Below are 17,188 nucleotides of genomic sequence, written 5' to 3'. Positions count from 1 at the left end.
TTATTCGATTACTTATACAGAAGAAAATGATGAAATTAGGGAGATGCATGAACACAGATGGAAATCGACATCTATCGATTAGTATATACGTTTGATATATAGTGTTCCAACAGTTATTGATATGTATGTAGTAAATGTATATTTTCTTTGAAATGATATTCCTCATAATAACAGAAAGTGATTGTTTATTTTTTATCTCAATAATCCATGAAGTGCAAACATAATGAAGTAAAGATGCATGAAATATGCGCAAATTGGAGAAAACGCATTAAAATCGCATATGAAATGCTTATGCGTTTTTTTCTATTTGATATAATATATTAATTATATTATGACGTTGAATCTATCTGTATATGATCTGTAAGGATGAATATGGTGGAATTTGTATATATTGCCTTTATGAGTATTTCTGTCTGTTTTATATATGGGGAATCATGATGAATGGGATCCACTCCATATATTTATTCATACCATTGTGATAGAATACCTCCCTCCCTCATATTTGTGTATTGTCTGCCACTGATGAAGGAGCATGAGCTCCGAAACGCGTCTGGTGTTTTAAAGGGAACCTGTCACCGGGATTTTGTGGCCGCTAGCACATCCGCAATACCCAGTCCCCATAGCTCTGTGTGCTTTTATTGTGTAAAAAAAATGATTTGATACATATGCAAATTAACCTGAGATGAGTCCTGTCCCTGACTCATCTCACATACAGGACTCATCTCAGGTTAATTTGCATATGTATCAAATCGTTTTTTTTACACAATAAAAGCACACAGAGCTATGGGGACTGGGTATTGCGGATGTGTTAGCGGCCATCTAGCAGCTCATGTCCTCAGCTCTATACACAAAATCCCAGTGCCAGGTTCCCTTTAAGCAATTGACAGTACACTTGAAAGTAGCGATACCCTTATGATGAGAACTTTGGGTTATGTGCTATCCATTTATCTGTAACAAGGAGGAGCGCTCCTCAATCTTCATCTTCAGACCCTCACCGTATGTCTACCTTTCTCAGGAGCAGGAAAAACCCATCCCAAACCGCCAGCAGTACCTTCAAGTAGCCGGCAGTGATGATCTTCTTACTGCATTCAGATGAGGCAGAAGTATGAAAAACTTTCTTTTATCCTCCATCTGCGCAATTTTCCAGTCAGGCTTGAACTCAAGGGGGCAGCGGCCTCTTTGCTTCAAGTCAAGGTAACAGCACCCCCCTTCCCCGCCCCTTCACTGTGACTGACAGCGCTTATGCCCGACAGCCGGCTGGCTTTGCTGAACAGCAGGATGTCAGTCACAGGCAAAGGGGGTGCGGTTACCTTGACTTGAAGCAAAGAGGCCGCTGCCCCCTTGACTTCAAGCCTGACTGGAAAATAGCACGGACGGAGGATAAAAGAACGTTTTTCATACTTCTGCCTCATCTGAATACAGTAAGAAAATCATCATGAAAAACTCCCTGCCGGCTACTTGGTACTGCTGGCAGTTTGGGATGGGTTTTGCCGCTGACAGGTTCCCTTTAATACAACGTAATCTGGTAAAGTGAATATACACACTATTCAGTCCGAATAGTTTTTTGTTTTTATTTTAGAGGCAACTGATTTAATTTTTTTTCCTATTTTTTCTTTTTCGATTTTAGGGATTTCTTTTGATGTACTCAGCGCATATTTCTATATGTCTAAAAAGTGGATGTGATTAAAACTATTATATCTAACTGTGACGCCATTTTTTTTTCTGCAACAACCAGATAATATTATCTTTAAAATACAGTATTTACCAATTGAAATCAAATATTAAAAGAAAAAATATATATTTCTTAGGAAAAAGATAAAAATAATTGGTAGGGCTACGTCTGTTTAACCCCTTTAGTAAAGAGCCACTTTTCACCTTAAATACCAGGCTGATTTTTGCAAGTCTGATGTGTCACTTTATGTGGTAATAAGGCCTCATGCACATGACCGTATGTATTTTTCTTTACGCAAAAAACGGATCCGCAAAAAATACGGATGATGTCCGTGTACATTCTGTATTTTGCGGAACGGAACAGCTAGCCCCTAATAGAAAAGTCCTATCCTTGTCCGTAATGAGGACAATAATAGGACATGTTCTATTTTTTTGCGGAATGGAAATACGGAAACGAAATGCACACGGAGTAACTTCAGTTTTTTTGCGGACCCATTGAAATGCATGGTTCCGTATACGGTCCACAAAAAAACCGGAACGGACACAGAAAGAAAATATGTTCGTGTGCATGCGCCCTAACTCTGGAACACTTTTTCTTATCCCAGCCATTCTGAGATTTTTTCTCATGACAAATTGTATTTCGTGACAGTGTTAAATTTAAAGGGAACCTGTCACCAGGATTTGGGGTATAGAGTTGAGGACATGGCTTGCTAGATGGCCGCTAGCACATCCGCAATAACCAGTCCCCATAGCTCTCTGTGCTTTTATTCTGTAAAAAATAGATTTGGTATATATGCAAATTAACCTGAGATGAGTCCTGTCTCTGACTCATCTCACATACAGGACTCATCTCAGGTTAATTTGCATATGTATCAAATCGTTTTTTTTACACAATAAAAGCACACAGAGCTATGGGTACTGGGTATTGCGGATGTGCTAGTGGCCATCTAGCACCCCATGTCCTCAGCTCTATACCCCAAATCCCGGTGACAGGTTCCCTTTAAGTCAATATGTTTAACCTTTATTCATTAAAAAATCCAAAAATTTTAGAAAATTTGGAATAAGTCAATATTTGTTAAATATGAATTTCTCTGCTTTTATATCAGATAGTGATACCTCACAAAATAGTTATTACTTTACATTCCCTATATGTCTACTTTATGTTGATATCATTTTGTAAATGCCATTTTATTTTTTAGGACGTTAGAAGGCTTAGAATTTTAGAAGCAATTTTTAAAATTTTCAACAAAATTTTCAACGCCTTTTTTTTTAAACACCAATTCAGTTATAAAGTGCTTTGAGGAGCTTACGTAATGGAAACCACCCCATTTTAGAAACTACACCCCTCAAATTATTCAAAACTGGTGTTACAACCTTTGTAAACCCTTAGGCCTCTTTCACGCGGTCGTCATGGATTTGGGCCGGATAAGATGCGGGTGTGTCACGGAAAAATGTGTGATTTTTTCCGCACGAGTGCAAAACATTTTAATGCGTTTTGCACGCGCGTGAGAAAAATCGGCATGTTTGTTACCCACTTCTTCACAGAAGTTCGGATTTGGGTTAGGTGTTGTGTAGATTGTATTATTTTCCCTTATAACATGGTTATAAGGGAAAATAATAGCATTCTTAATACAGAATGCTTAGTAAAATAGGGCTGGAGGGGTTTTAAAAAAATAATTTAACTCACCTTAATCTACTTGTTCGCGCAGCCCGGCTTCTCTTCTGTCTTCTTTCTTCAGGACCTGGGTAAAGGACCTTTTGATTACTTCAATGCGCTCATCACATGGTCTATCACATGATCCATTACCATGTGACGGACCATGTGATGAGCGCAGTGACATCACCACAGGTCCTTTCCCTCCTGCACAGCAAAGAAGAAGAAAGAAGAGAAGCGGATTAAGGTGAGTTTAATTATTTTTTTTCCAGCCCTATTGTACAAACCGGATTCCAAAAAAGTTGGGACACTATACAAATCGTGAATAAAAACTGAATGCAATGATGTGGAGGTGCCAACTTCTAATATTTTATTCAGAATAGAACATAAATCATGGAACAAAAGTTTAAACGGAGAAAATTAACAATTTTAAGGGAAAAATATGTTGAATCAGAATTTCATGGTGTCAACAAATCCCCAAAAAGTTGGGACAAGGCCATTTTCACCACTGTGTGGCATCTCCCCTTCTTCTTACAACACTTAACAGATGTCTGGGGACCGAGGAGACCAGTTTCTCAAGTTTAGAAATAGGAATGCTCTCCCATTCTTGTCTAATACAGGCCTCTAACTGTTCAATCGTCTTGGGCCTTCTTTGTTGCACCTTCCTCTTTATGATGCGCCAAATGTTCTCTATAGGTGAAAGATCTGGACTGCAGACTGGCCATTTCAGTACCCGGATCCTTCTCCTACGCAGCCATGATGTTGTGATTGATGCAGAATGTGGTCTGGCATTATCTTGTTGAAAAATGCAGGGTCTTGATGACATCAAGGGGGCTGGGTCACACAGGTTTACGTGGACGGCAGCATGATGCCTAAGGAAAGCATCAGGCTGCCGTCCCAGCCATCAGGTCTCCGTCACCGCAGTGCGGTGACCCAATAGGTATGGGGAGGGAGCGACCTCCCTCCACACATATTGCACATGCCGTGGTCAGTGCTGACTGCGGCACAGCCAGGGCTGGTGCAAGGATTTTTGCCACCCTAGGCAAAAGCTAATTTTGCCGCCCCCTTGACTCCGCCCATTGACCACACCCCTTTTTCCGCCCCTTTTTCAGCCACCTATTGCATGCAACATTTAACTATGGTCGTGTACCCTGTGCCAGTCCGACTATGGTCATTTATATATAATATCGTGGGATTGCGCGCCCGAAGTCAGCGCCGGTGCAAGGATTTTTGTCAACAGAAGCAAATGTACATTTTGCCCCCCCCCCCCCATCATTTCACTTTTCTGCCCCTCATAATTCATGTCCATCTCTTGCCCCCTCCCCATCATTTCACATTTCTGCCCCTCATGATTCATGTCCATTTCTTGCCCCCCATGTGATAATATCATAGTGCCATCCTCTCCCCCTGCCTCCTAATGTGCCAGTATAAAGTGCCTCTCTCCTCCCCCCTCCATGTGCCAGTATCATGGTGCCAATAGCCCCCCCCCTCCCCCGTGGCAGTAAAGTAACAGTCCGGTATTAAAAAAAAAAAAAAAAAAAAACACTTTCAGAAAAGTTTTTCTGGGATTCGAACTCACAACCTTTACACATCAGAAGGAAGGCATTTACCCTCACAGCCATGAAAGCTGTATTATCAATTGCTTAAAAAAAAAAAAATAAGACTTCTACTGTAGGTAACTTTGATAGTGTACATCCATACACATGACAGCTGCCCCAGTACACTGTGTATGGATGTATTAGAGCTGGGTGTGTTGGGGCAGCTGACATGTGTATGGATGTACACTAGGTATCAAAGTTACAGTAGAAGTCTTATTACTTTTTTTTTTTTAAGCAACTAGTAATACAGCTTTCATGGCTGTGAGGGTAAATGCCTTGGCTCAGATGTGTCAAGGTCGTGAGTTCGAATCCCACGAGAAACTTTTCTGACAGAAAGCCTAGATGAGATTTAAATACACCAGGGTGTCTCAGCTGCGTGCCGCTCTCTCTGCCCGTAGTGAACTCATCGGAGCGCATCTGGCCGGCAAGAACGGAAGGAGATGAGATGATGTCAGATGGATGACACAAGTAGGGGGCGGGGCGCAGGCGGTGGCCAGCGCCCCCAGGCAGAGTGCGCTCTACGCGGTTGCCTACTCTGCTTATGGGTGGCGCCGGCCCTGGGCACAGCTAGGCCTAATGCGCTGGCATCAGTGTTTTCACCCATTCCGGCGCATACAGCAGGGGCCCGGCTATCAGTGACTGCTGCTCATTGGGTAGGCGCAGCTCCCGTACCTGCCCGAACAGCCCGCTATGGTGCTGGGATTCAAGGCACAGTCCGCAGCACTGTACATCTACATCTTAAAGTCTAAACTGATAAAATGTCATGTTATGTATCCTGTTTGTTGAACAACATAAAAAAAAATTGGCAGAATTGCAGTTCTTGGTCAACTTTTTTGAGGTTCACATCACGTTTTTGTCATATGTTTAAGAGCTCATTCAGACGGCTGTATGAATGAGTCTGCATCCGTTCTGTAATTTTGCGGAAGAGTTGCGGACCCATTAATTTCTATTGGGCTGAAAAAGTTGCAGACAGCATCCGTGGTTCCGTTCCACGGCTCCGTATAAAAGATAGAGCATGTCCTATTCTTGTCAGTAATCGCGGACAAGAATAGGCATTTTATATTATGGTTGTGGCCATATGCGGTCCACAAATTGCAGAACGCACACGGCCGGTATCCGTGTTTTGCGTATCTGCAAAACATCATGGTCGCCTGAATGTGCTCTTACATACAAAATAAAATTTATACGTTAATGGAGGCCTCAGACACATGCCATCCATCACCATACAGTTCCATTGTAAAAAAAATAAAAAATTTGATTTGTTCTGTTGGGTTATGCAATACAAGATTGGGCAATACAAGAATGGGCTCTTACATACACAATAAAATGTATACGTTAATGGATGCCTCAGACACATGCCATCCATCACCATACAGTTCCATTGTAAAAAAATATATAATAATTTGATTTGTTCTGTTGGGTTATGCATTACAAGATTATATCAGGCACAATTTTTAGGTATTCCACAGAGCTTTCCTTTCCCAATGGCTGTGTATAGGTGTATAGGCAGTGGCAATGATAGTAGTAATAGTCCCTGAGTCTCTTTCTAAACACTTTGCAGTTGTTTCCAAGATCGACCACAGGTGTGCAAACCTCTCACAATCAGTACTGCAGTTCCCATAGCTGAGTGCAGATTTTCAAACTGATCCATTGTATAAGTGTGGTGGGTGCAAAAACAATATACCCTCTACACAAGCAACAAATTCCATAGCCATAAATGAGTATTATCTTTGATAACATGCACAGTCCCATGTGATCCTAGACAGTCTATAGATTCTTCGCTTCCTTCTCTCAGGGGTCCGGTACTTATCTTCAGCATGAAGGGATGGAGAACCTCTTGTAGTAGACTTCACACTACACCGGACCCATGCAGCAACACATACTTCAGCTGCTATGGTCAGACTCACTGGCTGATGCAATCAGCCTACCCTAACTCCTCTCTCGGAGGAAAAGATCCAGCCTTCTCTCTGCTGAGTAGGATACTATAATAATGCTGCACCACCTGTATATAGCTCTTGGAATCATGTTTAAAGAATAGAAAGTACATTAACCCCTAATGGCAGACATTAAAGGGGTTATCCAAGACTTAACAACCCCCCACATCGCCCGGACTTGAGGTGATGACCATACTTACCTGGTCCCCAATGCTGATTGCTCTATGGCCGTCTCTGCATCTCCCCGCGTGTAGATAACAACATCCAGTGAGGAGGGGAAAGGTCAAGTGACCACTGCAGTGGTGAACTGATCCCCTTGTATCACATGTGATGTCAAATGTGTCGCAAGTTTAACAGGTCACTGCTGTGGCTGGCTATTGGCTGCAGCAGTCACATGACCCACTTCTAGCAATGGATGTTGTTATCTGCACACAGGGGAGATGCGGAGACAGCCGTAGCGTGAACAGGAAGAAACCCGGTGACAAGGACCTAGTAAGTCAACACCATGGTTCTGGGCATTGTTGGGGGATGGTTTGCTAAGTCTTAAATAACCCTTTTAACAAGAATTGGAAAACCCATTTAACCCTTTTAACAGTAAATTAACTCTTAGCAGTGATCTATTGGGTCACTGCACGATTTGATTGTCTAAAAAGAAAGAAACACAAAGGATGCATCCTATTGCATTACCAAAAAAAATCAATGTAAAGACATGCAGTTATGTCAGGTGCTTATCAGATAGAGTTATTCAGTCTCAGGCACAACTCTGGCTATAGGCATGAGAACGTGTAGTTGCCCACCACAGGCACAGTTAACTTCCCTCTGGACCAAGTATCATGGTCTTGTATAAATTAAAATAAGAAAAAGGATACAATAGGGATTCTGGAGTGCTGGTAACATTTATATAAAATGTATTAAATCAAAATGTAAGTTGCTAAATCAGTAAAGTGCATTGCATTTGGAAGGGTTCCACTCTCTTCCTCACATATCATAATGCAAAGCAGCTCAGTATAAAATTGATGGAACAGGAAGGGACAACATAATTAGGGCAAATTCAGCTGAAGTGCAGTCTAAATCCAGAAAATAAATGATAAAATAAAAAAGACAGATAATCCTCAAAAAAGTAAGAAAAACTGTTTATGAAACGCATTCTTCACTACTAGTGATGAGTGGAGTGAAATAGTGCATCTCAAGACGTGGTACTCATAGGGAGTGTAAAGGAAGCAGTGTTGGGCGGAGCATTATGCCACCGACGTTTGAGCCAGATGTTCTCTATCCTTGTGCTAAAACTGTTTCTTCTAGGCCAAGGAGGCGCTCATGCCCTAAAGTTGGTAAGCCTGCAGTCCAGCATTAAGCAAAAGGAGGGAGGCAGAGCCTCATGGATCTCTCTACAGGAGTGACAGTGCAGAGGTCTACTACTGTGGAGCTATCATTACTGGAAACCCTGTGAAGGAGCCAGAAGATGAGGGATTCTTCCTAGTCTCAGCTGCTCAAGCTGTGAAACAGAGCCAAGAGCTGTGTGTAATAGACTGACCCCTGTCTGTTTTTGTGTGTAGTTGGCCATATTGCCTGTTGGACGGAGCATTATGCCACCGACGTTTGAGCCAGCGGTTCTCTATCCTTGTGCTACAACTGTCTCTTCTGGGCCATATTGCCTGCCTGCATGACTCTGTATTTAAATGCTATACTCTCTTCATGTCAGAATATATATATATATATATATCCCAGTTGTGCATGTTGCACCATCCCATCCCTTCTCAAGTTAAGCCTGAGTTGTTTACAACTTTCTAAGAAGCAGTACCCAAAGAAACACTCTGACTGCCACAGTAAGGATGAGTGAAGCGCTGAATTCCCCCCACATCACTGTCCCTAGCTACTTGCACAATCCATCCAAAACGACAGCCCACAACTTGACGACTGTCCCTTCCTAACTAGGTGCTGGGGCCTAAGAGGGAATAGACATCAGGGAGGAAAATAATAACCGTAGTGACAGACAGGCACAATCAGTACAGGAACAAACACTGACAAGCAGAGAGGAAACTAGCCAGACCAGATCAAGACCAGGAGAGTTAAAAGAGGACCAAATCAGCAGACCAATACCAGGAGAGTCCATAGTGCTAAATCAGACTCCAAAAACAGGGTCAGAGAAGTTGCCAAGGTCTGGAATCCACAGTAAATAAAGATGCTAGTGAGTAGAGATGGCCCGAACAGTTCCCGGCGAATATCGCATGTTCGCGTTCGCCGCGGCGGGCGAACATATGCGATGTTCGGTTTGCCTCCTATACGTCATCATTGAGCAAACTTTGACCCTGTCCCTCACAGTCAGCAGACACATTCCAGCCAATCAGCATACCCTCCCTCCCAGACCCTCCCACCGCCTATTAAAAAGCAAGGACAGCATCCATCTTAGATTAATTCTGAAGCTGCAGTGTCACAAAGTTGTAATCGCAATGCGATTTATACAGGTTATATTAATCGCATTGCAATTACAACTTAGAGCTGGGTTCCTAATGGTTATATTGCTAGAATATAACAAAGATTGAGAAATAAGTGCTATATTCGTTGTAAATTCTAGCAATACAACCATTAGGAACTCAGATCTAAGTTGTAACCGCAATGCGAATAATGCAGGTTATATTAATCGCATTGCGAATTCAACTTAGAGCTAAGTTCCCTATGGTTGTATTGCTAGAATTTACGAATACAACGAATATAGCACTATATTCTCAATCTTCGTTATATTCTAGCAATACAACCATTAGGAACCCAGCAGCTCTAAGTTGAAATCGCAATGCAATTTATAGAACTTGAATTAATCGCATTGCGATTTCAGCTTTCTCAAATCCGACAGTACATTCTAGCATGGAGCCGTTCCCATGGTGACGGGGACGCTCCATGAGCACGGAAGTTGGCAGAAGCTCTAAGTTGAAATCGCAATGCAATTTATAGAATTTGAATTAATCGCATTGCGATTTCAGCTTTCTCAAATCCGACAGTACATTCTAGCATGGAGCCGTTCCCATGGTGATGGGGACGCTCCATGAGCACGGACGGAAGTCAGCAGAAGCTCTAAGTTCAAATCGCAATGCGATTAATTCAAGTTCTATAAATCGCATTGGGACAGAGCCCAACGTAGACGCGTGGGATGATAAGTAAATTACACTGATGTTACTAGAGCTCTTTGCTCTTTTATGTTGATGTTTTAGAGCCATGTGCCCAGTGGAAAGACTCAAATGTAACCTGAGCTCCCTAGAATCTGTTACATCATGTTTAAACACTTTGCCATGGACCTTCATGTACTGGAGCTGCAATGTGCCCCGATCTTGTATTTATTTGGACACTAATGATAACAGAGACGCAAATCCAAGAATCGTTCTCTAATTTTCTTTGCTCTCAGGAATAGACTCTGACATATTTGAACCTCTATAGCTAGTTGCATAGGTACACTATCCCATGGACTGCTACTCAGGATTTAAAGGCTATGTACAGCTTTGAGGGCAATTTTTTTAAGATTAAATTTTAGTCATTTTGGGCAAAAAATAAATAAATTGGTGTTTATTAAAAATATTGAGCTGTTCTGTTAAAGGGAGTCTTTCGCGCCGATTGACACTATAAACCTATTAATAGACTAATGTCCATGGCATCCCCCCTATTAAAACAGTTCTTACCCTTAGTTCCCTGCTATAGTCGTTCGTCCGAAAAACACTTTTATTCTGTATGCAAATTAGGCAGTGAAGGTGCCCAGGGGCGGCCTTAGAACGGCCGGTGCCCAGGCCCCTGGGTCATCTTCATACTAATCCACTCCCCCATCCGCCGCGTCTTCCCGCCCATTCGCCGAGTCTGCCCGCCCATCCGCCGAGTCTGCCCGCCCTTGGTCTCATGTCTTTACCTTTCTCCTCCTGGCCGTAACGACTACTGATGCGACTACGCATGGCAGGAACGTAAGTGAGACCGGGGCCAGCGCATCGCGGTCATCGGCGCATGCGCGGGATTACGGCCAGGAGGAGGAAGGTAAAGACATGAGACCAAGGGCGGGCAGACTCGGCGGATGGGCGGGCAGACTCGGCGAATGGGCGGGAAGACGCGGCGGATGGGGGAGTGGATTAGTATGAAGATGACCCAGGGGCCTGGGCACCGGCCGTTCTAAGGCCGCCCCTGGGCACCTTCACTGCCTAATTTGCATGGTGTTTATTAAAAATATTGAGCTGTTCTGTTAAAGGGAGTCTTTCGCGCCGATTGACACTATAAACCTATTAATTGCATGCCATGGACATTAGTCTGTTAATAGGTTTATAGTGTCAATCGGCGCGAAAGACTCCCTTTAACTATTTGTCTAGATTTGTGAATTGTACTTTTTACTTTCCACTTGTTCGTCATCTAATAAACTTTATCTCTAAATTACTAAAATGTCAAAAACACTTATTTAAGCTACATTCTTATCAGTCAGATAAGAATTAAACTATAATGAGAATTTAGAAGGTCAGAGATTAGAGAAAAGGAGCAGATCAGCTGAGCTGCCTGACGGAACAGACTAAAAATACAGAGCCTGCTACTAGAGAAACTCAAGGCTGCACAGAGACAGAGTTTCCAAATTTTTAATAAAGATTTTTAATTATATCATTGTACTCATTTTTTTGTACTCAAAATGAGTACAATGATATAATAAGAAATTTGCCCCCAGAGGTGTACATAGCCTTTAAGTATTTTTGCCATCATGGTAATTAGTGCCTAGGCTTTGTACTTTTTATTTGTAGCGACGTGTCTCACCCTTTATCTTGCATCTGAAGAACAAGAGAAGGGAGCCAGCTAGTACCTGAATCTGTGAGCTCATGCATCTTGCTACGAATGGTGATCCAAGCACCAATCTGAGAATGGTGTCACCACTAGACATCTGAGAAGCTCTGTCAGACGTCCTTCAGAACCTCCTGCTTGAGGTTCCTTTTGTTTTGCTTTCGTTTTCTCATCTCGTTAGCCTCTCTCAGCTGTCATGTAGTTGCACTGATTGCATCCCTTTAAATCCCTTCCCATACTGCATCACTTTGCGGTTTATACAACTTCCTGGAGTGTGTGCATGCTGGATGCTACTACTGAGTCTTCTACAGATAAGTTTTGTTCATTAATTTGTGTTTTCCTGTTTGCTGGATCCCAGGTGACCCCGACTCCCTCCGTATCAAGTGTAGGGAGCCGGTGGTCGTGTCCCCTCACTATTATAGGGTGTTCAGGTGTTATACAGTCGAGGAACGAGGATATGCGATCATCTACCATTGAGATTTTTGCATAGGCTGAGCAGTTAGGGAGAGAGCCAGGTCTGTTGCAGGGCTTTCCCTTTGGTTCCTTAGTTTTGGATCCAGTCAGTCGGATCTTCATTTTGTGTCTTCTAGTTTTCTGTACACCTTCCGTGACATTATAAACCGCCAAAACCGTCTTAAGCATGAATCCAGTTTCAACCTTGATTGACTGCATGCAGGGTCTTTCACTGGAGGTAGCAGATCTCCAGAAAACTGTCTCTCAGTTTGAGGTGACCGTTTCTGCTTGCGTTCATGGAATTTGTTCTGAGCCTAAAATCTCGCTTCCGGATACGTTCTCGGGGGGTAGTGCGAATTTTGTTCGTTTTAGAGAGGCTTGCAAACTCTATTTTCGCCTACTTCCCCATTCCTCTGGTGATGAGGGGCGGAGGGTGGGGATCATCATCTCGCTGCTCAGGGATAACGCTCAGTCCTGGGCCTTTTCGCTGCCGGTGGGGGCACGGCCCCTCTGTTCAGTGGATGAATTTTTTTTAGCCCTGGGTCAGATATATGATGATCCGGATCGTATTGCTCTGGCTGAGTCTAGACTACGTCTTTTATGCCAGGGTAAACAGTCCGCAGAGATATACTGTTCAGAATTTCGGAGATGGGCAGCTGATACTGGTTGGAATGATGCTGCACTCCGAAGTCAATTTTGCCATGGTCTTTCAGAGGGATTGAAAGATGCATTTGCCTTTCATGAGAGACCTACCTCCTTGGACACTGCCATGTCTCGGGCCGTTCGTATTGACAGGGCGTCTTAGAGAGAGAGGAGAGATCACTCCTTCCTGTCATACTCAGTCCAAGGACAGTGCGGTGGTCTCATTCAGTGCACAGGGGTCTCAGTCGCTTTCAATCCCTTCTGAGCAGGAGCCCATGCAGCTGGGTTTGCTTGCCTCTGACAATAGAAGATTCAGCTCTCATAGGAAGGTTTGTTTCTGTTGTGGAGGTATAAATCATTTGGCAAATGTTTGTCCCTCTAGGAGATTCAGGCAGTTTTTTTAGAGTAATAAAGAAACAAAAAAAAAAATCCTCTAAAAGCGTTCCATCTGTTACTGTTGGCAAGGTTGATGCGGAAATTGAAGGTTTCCGTTTGCTTGTAGTTCCCGTTTTGTCCTACCTGCCAGGGTGGCGCTAGAGAGCAAGAACATTTTTTGTGAGATTTTTGTAGATAGTGGAGCAGCTGTAAATCTCATTGATAATCATTTTGCGATAACTCATGGTTTCCAGGTGTGCACTTTGGGAAAGGATATTCCTGTTTTTGCTATTGATTCCGCTCCACTTTCTCAGAAATCATTAAAGGGCATAGTTCACAATATTCGTTTAATTGTGAGTGATGCTCATGTTGAGGATGTGTCATGTTTCGTCCTTAGCGGATTACCTACTCCTCTTGTGTTGGGGCTACCCCGGCTCACTAAACATAACCCCACCATTGATTGGCAAGCGAGGCAAATAAATGGTTGGAGTGACTTTTCCAGAATTGCCTCACGACATCTGTTTCTGAGGTTTCTACTAAGACTGTACCATCTTTTCTCTCTGAATTTTCGGATGTCTTCTCTGAGAGTGGAGTTCAGGATTTGCCCCCGCACAGGGAGTACGATTGCCCTATTAATCTCATCCCAGGCGCCAAGCTGCCTAAATTTCGTTTATACAACCTCTCCCAACCTGAAAGGGTCGCTATGAGTGCTTATATCTCTGAGAGTCTGAGAAAAGGACACATACGACCCTCGAAGTCACCTGTTGCCGCTGGTTTTTTCTTTGTTAAGAAAAAAAATGGTTCTTTAAGACCTTGTCTGGATTTCAGGGAGCTGAACAGTATCACTATTCGTGACCCTTATCCGCTTCCTCTGATCCCGGACCTGTTTAACCAGATTGTTGGGCTAAAGTCTTTTCCAAGTTAGATCTGAGAGGGGCATACAACCTGGTCAGGGTCAGAGAAGGAGACGAATGGAAGACGGCCTTCAATACCCCTGAGGGACATTTTGAGAATTTGGTTATGCCTTTTGGTTTGATGAATGCTCCAGCCGTCTTTCAGCATTTTGTGAACAGCATTTTTTATTATTTAATGGGGAAATTTTTATTAGTGTATCTAGATGACATTTTGATTTTTTCTCCTGATTTCAAAACTCATAAGGACCACCTACGTCAGGTCTTGCTCATCCTGCGGGAAAATAAATTGTACGCTAAACTGGAAAAATGTGTGTTTGTGGTTCCAGAAATTCAATTTCTGGTGTTTCTTCTCTCTGCTTCTGGTTTTCGCATGGACCCCGAGAAGGTCCGCGCTGTGCTTGAGTGGGAGCTTCCTGAGAATCAGAAGGCGCTGATGCATTTTTTGGGTTTTGCCAATTATTACAGGAAGTTTATTTTGAATTATTCCTCTGTTGTTAAACTACTCACTGATATGACTAGAAAGGGGGTAGATTTTTCCTCCTGGTCGTTAGAGGCGCGTAAGGCCTTTTCTAGTATCAAGGAGACTTTTGCTTCCGCTCCCATCTTGGTACAACCTGATATTTCTCTGTCCTTCATAGTTGAGGTGGACGCTTCTGAGGTGGGTGTGGGTGCGGTCTTGTCTCAGGGTCCCTCTCCTGCCAAATGGCGACCGTGTGCTTTTTTCTCGAAGAAACTCTCCTCCGCAGAGAGATACTGTCCTTGCTGGGCACCCGGGGGCAAGAGCCACAGTGGATCTCATCGCTCTGAGATTCTGGTGGCCGGCGCTTCGTAAGTCAGTTGAGGGTTTTGTGGCAGCCTCCCTCATTCACGGCCATCAGGTCCTCTCCTTCCGTTACCCATTCCTTCCCGTCCTTGGACACATCTGTCCTTGGACTTCATTACGGACCTGCCTGTCAGACGTCCTTCAGAACCTCCTGCTTAAGGTTCCTTTTGTTTTGCTGTCGTTTTCTCATCTCGTTAGCCTCTCTCAGCTGTCATGTAGTTGCACTGGTTGCATCCCTTTAAATCCCTTCCCATACTGCATCACTTTGCGGTTTATACAACTTTCTGGAGTGTGTGCATGCTGGATGCTACTACTGAGTCTTCTACAGATAAGTTTTGTTCATTCATTAGTGTTTTCCTGTTTGCTGGATCCCAGGTGACCCTGACTCCCTCCGTATCAAGTGTAGGGAGCCGGTGGTCGTGTCCCCTCACTATTATAGGGTGTTCAGGTGTTATACAGTTGAGGAACGAGGATATGCGATCATCTACCATTGAGATTTTTGCATAGGCTGAGCAGTAAGGGAGAGAGCCAGGTCTGTTGCAGGGCTTTCCCTTTGGTTCCTTAGTTTTGGATCCAGTCAGTCAGATCTTCATTTTGTGTCTTCTAGTTTTCTGTACACCTTCCGTGACAGATGGCTTGCCTTTTTATAAGGGGTGTGCAGTACCCCAGAGCAAAAGGATGCCTGCAAATTGTGTATTCTCTAATGTTATTTGATGTTATGTCAAGTTATGTTTTGTACCCAGCATAACTATGGATGGATGGCACAGCCAGGTTTAGGTGTTGGCTGACTCTACCCCCATCTATAGTGTAGGAGTTTGGAAAAGAGTGGAAGCTGTGACTTGTGCTTCCTCTTCTTAGGTCAAAAAAGCTACAGAGACTTATCGATCTCCGCATGATCTACAGAAGGAGCGAATGAGTCCGACAAGAAGGTTCAGAAAACTGCACGACTGAGCCCTTAAGGTAACCTGCTACCAAAAGCTGGTAATACTTTACTGCAGTGAGAGACGCTATTAAGACACCCTGCGCACACTGTGCCATATAGTCATCTCACATACACATTGGTAAATGAACAGTACCCTGAAAGTGACCAACTAAAGGCTATGGACACCTTTGTCCACTAAAGATCAATAACCCATATCTTACCGTAATGCAGCACATAAGAAAATTGCACTTGTTTGTTTACTGGTATCAGCTTTGCTTCACATGCCCTCAGAAATGCTCTTCTATGAGTTTTGCTCAGTGCTGTCATCTCCTGTGGGCGTTCCTGTTGATTTCACATGCACCAGCACAGGATCTGCTGCCCCGCCCCCACATCCTGTTACACAGCACAGCTACTTGTATTCTACAACCTGTAATCAGCAGATCTGTTTCTCACTTTCCATTCTGTAGAAAGTCCATTATTTGTAGACACAATAGATATTTCTGCTGATAACATTAGTGCAGCGATCTACAGTCATAACCATGGCGTTATAAGCAGGATATAGATCTCATTACTGATAGCCCTCACTACCTGCACTCTTTTCTAAATACAGTATTATGTGCAGTCCGCACAGTGAGTTGTCACTTTTCCCCACACAGATTAGTACAGTGTGATGACACACAATGCTATGTACACATAGAAGTACATAGTGGGGGAGATTTATCAAAACTGGTGTAAAGTAGAACTGCTTTAGTTGCCCATAGCAACCAATCAGATTTCACCTTTCATTTTCCAATGAAGCTGTGAAAAATGAAATGGTCCATACACTGGAACCTTTCTCAAGCAGTGATACAAATAGTGGGGGCTCTCAACATATAAATAGGGTGATCAATAACAATCAATTAGCAACATCATTAGGTATAAAATCTATTTTCAATGTGTATAAATGTATAACAAAAACAAGATTATAGATGTGGTATGAATAATTGACAATGCAGACATGATTATAGAAAAAATACTGTGTATTAAATGAAAAAATTCATATCTAAAACATAATTCATAATAAAGTGCTGATCAATTCATTGACAAGTGTGCAGGTGTGATTAAAATCATGATTAAAGGAAAGTGATTGAACAGTAATAACCTGGCTCGGATCCCTGGGCATCATGAGGTACTCGGCGTGGTATATGTTTTACTGCGCATGCGCGAAGTACACATCACACATTGCGCACTTAATGGAACGCATGACTTGATTCAATGCGCTACGATCATGTGTCCATGCGATCATGTGACACAAAACCTCACCGTCACATGGTCGGTCCGGGCAGGGGTTGTCTCAGTAGCGTTCATGTGACCACCACATGATCAACCACCCCCAGCCCACAGCTCATACCAAATGAATCACATGACAATCAAG

The 17,188-nt window shown here is 43.1% G+C and overlaps 1 protein-coding gene across 1 annotated transcript in view; it reads right to left on the bottom strand.

Annotated features, from left to right (window-relative positions):
* LOC122940324 (E3 ubiquitin-protein ligase TRIM63-like) overlaps positions 1-16,057 on the bottom strand; it is a 53,904-nt gene extending 37,847 nt beyond the window's left edge. Inside the window, exon 1 of the mRNA XM_044296961.1 lies at positions 15,996-16,057. Within this exon, the coding sequence (XP_044152896.1) occupies positions 15,996-16,010 (15 nt within the window). The 5' untranslated portion in view covers positions 16,011-16,057. The remainder of the gene's footprint in view (positions 1-15,995) is intronic.
* Between the last annotated feature and the right edge of the window lie 1,131 nt (positions 16,058-17,188).

The sequence above is a fragment of the Bufo gargarizans genome, chromosome 1 (genome assembly GCF_014858855.1).
Source record: "Bufo gargarizans isolate SCDJY-AF-19 chromosome 1, ASM1485885v1, whole genome shotgun sequence".
NCBI lineage: Eukaryota > Metazoa > Chordata > Amphibia > Anura > Bufonidae > Bufo > Bufo gargarizans.
The sequence above is the reverse complement of the archived record's forward strand: the minus strand, read 5'-3'. Positions and strand labels throughout refer to the sequence as shown.